Below are 6,222 nucleotides of genomic sequence, written 5' to 3' on the forward strand. Positions count from 1 at the left end.
TTTATTCTCTCGTCTTTTCAAATAAATAATACTTTTAATAAATTTATCATTACATTTTCTCTTTTCCATTCACAAACACTTTCAAAATATATTAAAAATTTATAAAAAGTGAACGGTGTACGCTCAAATTTCCAAATAAACAGTAACATTTTCTCTTCTCTACTCACAACCAACTACAACCACTTTTCATAAAATTAAAAAAAACCCTCACATAATTTGAGGGATTGGATGTGAATGCTCTAAAGACCAAATTTAGACGCTATACATTTTTAACAAATTTAAATATATATAATGACCAAAAGTTTTTTAAAAGGAAACCTAGATTGGGCCAGTGTAACTTCATATTCTAAATTATACTTGTATAGTTGTGTAATCTAACACCTTGCGAGTTTTTAGTAAATTTTATATTTTCTGCGGGTTAAAAAAGTTCTAAAATAAGTTAATAATATGTTATTTTTTATTACTTTAAAACATGTATAAATGCGTGCGCACGCATATCTTTAATCTCTTCTTTTTTTGGTGGACTTTTACGAGATGTGGTATTTAAACTTAATAAACGTGTCATTTTTTTTTCTAATGACTTTATTCAGTATTACGAAATATTGCCCATCAAGTCAGATTCAAAAGAAAAAAAGGAAACATTAAATTAGACAACAAAATGCAACATATGAATTACTCAAATTTATATGCAAAAAAAAATTATAAAAAAAAAACATCAACTACACTAAACACAAAAGCAATAAGTTACGATCTTCTTCTGATGGGCGGTGACGACCTTCAACTAGCTACCTGGAATGGAAGCCGTAGTGGAACTGGTACTTGTCACGGAGATATGTGTACTCTGGTCACTTGTTGTCTTAGTTTGTTCGAAGACGGATGCAAATCTAGCAAATGACAATGGTGGTTCTGATGGTGTAGGAAGATTAGCCGACCATTGACCTTCGAGCATGAAAACAACTGATGACATAGTTGGGCGGTCTTGAGGGTCTTCTTGGACACATAATAGAGCGATATTGATCCATCTAAGAACTTTGTCAGTTGCCAAAGTTTGAATTACGCGATGATCTATCAGTAATTCTCCTTTGCTTTCATTCCATAAGCGCCATGCCTTTAAGAAATTAAATTAATCCAATTTTACTAAACTCCTGTTACTCAAGATATTCCCTATGACTTATATACAGGAATGAGGAAAAAGATAGATTTCTTACCGTTGAGAGGAGGTTTTGGGGTTGCCCTTGGTAAAAGAAACGATTATTCCGTTGTCCAGAAACGATTTCTAACAACAAGACTCCAAAACTGTAGACATCCGATTTTGTTGAGAATAGTCCTTCCATGGCATACTCTGGTGCCATGTATCCACTGTGGTAATCAAGATTAACCATCAATAATGAATATATTCAAGAACGAAAAAAACGTCGTGAAAAAACAAATTATTCGTGTAAAATTTTCAAACAATGTTCTGTGTTTGAATGCACAAAATCATCGGTTAGATCACAGAAGTAGGAAAATTTGCTAACTTACTAAGTTCCAACAATTCTATTGGTAGCGGCTTCTATTTGATTGCCTCCGAAAATTCTAGCAGTGCCAAAATCAGAAATTTTTGCGTTCATCTCGTTATCCAAAAGAATGTTACTCGCCTTCATGTCCCGATGAATAATTTTAAGGCGTGAGTCTTCGTGCAGGTAGCGAAGTCCCTTTGCAATTCCAATTACAATGTTGGAACGCATAGTCCAGTCTAGTTCTTTACACTTGTTAGCATCTGATGCATTAATGATTTAACTTGTTAAAAGATCGAGTAAACTAAAGGTAGGTAATGGTTTTTGTGACAAATATTCCATAAAAAAATCAAGTCACAGTGTAATAAACTTTTTGTGATTAGGGAACAAATACAAACCAAAGAGGAAGGTGTCCAGACTGTTGTTAGCCATAAACTCATATATGAGAAGTCGTTCGGAGCCTTTTACACAGTAACCCAAAAGCCGAACTAAATTCTTGTGTTGAAGCTTTATAATTAAGTTTACTTCGGTCTTAAACTCTACAAGACCTTGCCCGGAGTTCCTAGATAACCGTTTTACGGCTATTTCTTTTCCATCTTGTAGTTTACCCTACAAAGAGAGTTCAAATTTTAAAACAATAAGAAATAAGATACACAACTAAACTGAAGTTAACAGTTACAAAAACTATACACATTTGTGTTGTTTTCTTAAGTAGGCGGTTAAGTTAACAGTTACTAAACTGAAGTTAACAGTTTCATTTTTCTGAATAGCACTTACAATCACCAAAACATACTGATGAGGTATATAGAACATCAAACCTTGATCGGACACGAACAAAGAACAAATCTGATCGGACTAGATGAACAATGATTTGATAAAAATGTATGAAAAGGAGATCATCGGACCGAAGTATCTAGAATATCCAATCATGATCGGAGAAGAACAAAGAACGAATCGGATCGCACTAGATTTACAATCTTGCTTCCATCCAACTAAAATGAGTAAGGTTAGGTTTTTGAATTGCTTAATATATGATCCAATTGTTAATTTGGGTGGTCCATGTACCGAACGTTTCTAGACCCTTTGTTTTGTTTCTTAATAAACTAGGTTAGAATCTAGGTTGAATAAATCTAAGTTTATATACGAAGTAATAAAATAGTTAGAAAATCAACTTTGACACGCTATTTACTTATTATATTAGGTTATAGGGTGTGGTCATGACCCTCAAGACCACCATGACCCTTCATGTCAACGTCATGTCACACACACCTCTAATCCACCATCCAAAACCACTATCTTAGTGTTGTGTTCATGATCCAATCCACTATCCTCTTATTTATTTTAATTTATCTTTGTCTAAAGAAAAGAAGAAAGGATTTCTTAGAAAATGGAAATGAGGACCATTGTTGTCATGCTCGAATTGAATAGACATGTGTATTACACCATGACCAACATGGAAGTTGAATTAATGTTTAATGTTATTATATTTAATAGGAGAGAGAAGTAGAAAAATAAACATAAGAAGGCACCAGAGAGTCACACGTGTTAAAAAAATGATTTTTATTTATTAGTATAGAAAGATTAATTTAAAAGCAAAACATATTTTAAATAGTTTTTTTAAATAAATTAATTTAAAAACAAAACATATTTTAAATATCAAGTACTTACCTTTTATTCAAAAAATAGCTTTTATTGTTTTCTAAATGAGTAACATCTGTAGAGAACTAGTTAGTATATATTGATGTTTAAAAAAGAAAAAAAAAAAAAAAAAAAAAAAAAACTAGATTGTGTTATTATATGAATGAATCATTTAGGTTTTAATAACCGTTCATGAGTTGACATTATGTTTGGATTAACTGTACTATACGAATTTATTAACTCTTTAAAAAAATTGATTCTGAATTGAACCCATCCTAAGAAATAGAAATAATTTAAAAGGATATATATCAGGATCATGATTCTTGTAAGTTGCCCGTTACCTTATAAACAGGACCAAAACCACCTTCTCCGAGCTTATTTTCCAAGGAAAAATTGTTGGTAGCAACCTGCATAGTACTTAGATCGTAGGAATTCATCTCTCCGGTGTCTTCGTCTTCCCTTTCATGTATACTTTCTCTGTTTGATTCATCACTAAATCCCACTTGAAACTCTGGTAATAGTGTACCTGTCCAAAGTTAATCCAAACATAATGTCAACTCATGAACGGTCACTATGGATTAGACTAATTATGACCACAGATTCTTTTACAAGCTAGATAAACGGATCCTTTGCTTTAACCTTTTTGCTTCCGTTTCTGGTGTCGTCGGAAAAGAAAGAAGATGACCGCCACAGTGATTGCCGCTGCCAACGCTAATATTGGACCGATGATGACTCCAACATTGATGCTTTTCTTATTTCCTACAAACACGGTGCCTTATTAATCTAGAAATAAAAATTAAACATAGGAGACATATATGGGTGTAAACGAGCCATGGTGAGCTACTTGAGATCGCCTCGCTAAAAGGCAGAGGTGTAAACGAGCCCAGTTGAGCTTTGCTCGTCTCGTTTCGAACTCTATATTAGAAGCTCGAGCTTATCTCATTTATTTTTTTTCTTAAATAGTTTATTAAATTCTTATTAGAGTTAATTATTGTTTTCGTCCATGTGGTTTGTCAAAAATCACGATTTCAGTCCGTTAGTTTAAAAATTGTGATTTCAGTCCCTGTGGTTTCACTTTCGTAACCATTTCAGTCCACCTCGTAACCATTTCAGCCTGTACTTAACAGAATAATGGATTGATCAATGGTTACGAAAGTGAAACCACAGGGCCTGAAATGGTTACGAAAGTGAAACCACATGGACTGAAATCGTAATTTTTAAACTAATTGACTGAAATAGTGATTTTTGACAAACCACAGGGACGAAAACAGTAATTAACTCTTCTTATTATATTAGTATATATTCAATATGTTAGAAAAAAATATTATATACATAATAGGCTTTGCTTAAGCTCGAGTTCAGGCTCAGACTCCTTTATTAAACAAACTTATTTTTAATCTTAACTTCCAGCACAAGCTTGTATAAGATTGGTTCGAAATGGATGCATATCAGAAAACTAAAGCGACGGACCACTCACCTTTAGGACTTGGTGCCGGAAACCATGTCGAATTAACGATCGGATAAGTCTCATACCGGATAACACAACTAGTCTTGTAAACTCTTACCCCCAAACTTCTAGCAAACCGTCTAATCTCACCACTGGATCTAACCAAGCAATCATCACATTCGGTTTCCGATAAATCAGGAGTACACTGCATCATCCCATAAACAGTCCACAATCCCGGTACCGTTATATTCCCAGAAGCATATTTCCGGAGCTGCCCACCACCCTCAGCCTCTGACCGCAACTCACCGAGCAAATCAACCACTGTTTGATTCCACTGATCAAAGCTTGAATCCGAAACATTGTTCCCGTTGTAAAAATAATAACCAACTCCACCATCTATAGTTCTATTCGAATACCGTATGAAACATGCGTCGTACCATCCCCCAGCCTCGATCTGATTCGGACAAACTTGTCGCAACTGACGAGTAGCATCGTCTACACATCTTCGGCATCTTTCTGGCATGATGTCTCCGCGACAAAGGGCGGCCGCTTTAGCTTGTCCAGACGTCGAATTGTAAAACCCGAAGCCGTTATTTGTTCCTGTTAAAGAATATAGTACGTCGTCCAGATTTTGTTTGTAGGCTGAGTTTCGCGTGTAGTTGTTGGAACCGCAGTAATGTCCCCAAAACTCATCCTGACCAGTGGCCAGATGAAAGTTGTTGGTTAAAAATGGTAATAGGAGTATCCAGATGAGGATTTTCATTTCTGTTGGTTCATGAATAAAAGTTTAGGGTCATATTAATGATATGAATTAGTCTTCGGAGTTGTTCTAACAATAAAATATTATGCGTATATTTTGACTAATTAGTTTTCTTATTTCTTAATTTATTTGAGTAGGTCATCGGATGCGGGAAATAAAGAAAGCTTGGTACACGTGCAAACTAGATGTTTCTTGGGATGAAGATACAACGTTGATTTTGTCTTGTCTTTGTAATTGTTATATTTTCTGTTTTTTTTTTAAACGTATACTTCATTAACAACAAGCCGATTCAAACTGGGCTGACCAAACACTACAACCAGCAGAAACCGATTACATATTTACAAAAGAACACCACTCTTCCCAACCTATCCCTTTGTGTTTTAGATTTCTGTATGAAAATGATATCTTCCTTATACAAAAATTTACATGTACTTATTTTGTTATACACAAAAGGTAACTTGGCCTAATGGTAACTTGGTATTTTAATTGCTGTCTCTAAACATTGTTGGTCAGAACCCTTGATGAACAATGATAAACACGATTGATAGAACAATAGAATTCTGAAAGAACGATTAATATTGAATATGATTGTGATAATACACCAAATGAAACATACAAACCCTATTTATACTAAACGAACAGGTGCGATGAATGGACATGTCTCTTCACGAACGCTTGTGACTCTTGAACTTGTGGATGATATTGATCTTGAAGAGATGTGTCTCCTGTGAAAAGTCGCTTTCCTTTTTCTCTGTGATGTTGGCGCCGATACAAGAAGGGCGCGTCCCTGGATGTGTCGCCCCCTTTAGTTTATAGGTTTCAAACTTCTATTTTGTCGCAGCTGACCCTTGTACTTCCATAACTAATCTAATTACATAACT

The 6,222-nt window shown here is 34.6% G+C and overlaps 1 protein-coding gene across 1 annotated transcript; it reads right to left on the reverse strand.

Moving 5' to 3' along the window:
* Positions 1-613: 613 nt before the first annotated feature.
* LOC110939718 (cysteine-rich receptor-like protein kinase 10) lies at positions 614-5,344 on the reverse strand. Its single transcript, XM_022181290.2, has 7 exons — positions 4,612-5,344; positions 3,774-3,893; positions 3,476-3,660; positions 1,895-2,105; positions 1,522-1,759; positions 1,209-1,359; positions 614-1,108 (listed from the first exon to the last, which is right to left on the reverse strand). Exons 1-7 carry the CDS (start codon positions 5,342-5,344, stop codon positions 782-784), a joined length of 1,965 nt encoding a protein of 654 aa, XP_022036982.1. The 3' UTR covers positions 614-781.
* Positions 5,345-6,222: the final 878 nt, after the last annotated feature.

This window comes from Helianthus annuus, chromosome 5 (assembly GCF_002127325.2).
Source record: "Helianthus annuus cultivar XRQ/B chromosome 5, HanXRQr2.0-SUNRISE, whole genome shotgun sequence".
NCBI lineage: Eukaryota > Viridiplantae > Streptophyta > Magnoliopsida > Asterales > Asteraceae > Helianthus > Helianthus annuus.

Bases quoted from the DNA above. Each gene is read 5' to 3' on its own strand.
- LOC110939718 (XM_022181290.2), bottom strand. From the start codon at position 5,344: ATGAAAATCCTCATCTGGATACTCCTATTACCATTTTTAACCAACAAC. The intron at 3,661-3,773 runs GTTAAAGCAAAG...AACTTTGGACAG, and splicing joins CCAGAAACGGAAGCAAAAAG to GTACACTATTACCAGAGTTT. The intron at 1,760-1,894 runs GTTTGTATTTGT...TTAATGCATCAG, and splicing joins TCTGGACACCTTCCTCTTTG to ATGCTAACAAGTGTAAAGAA.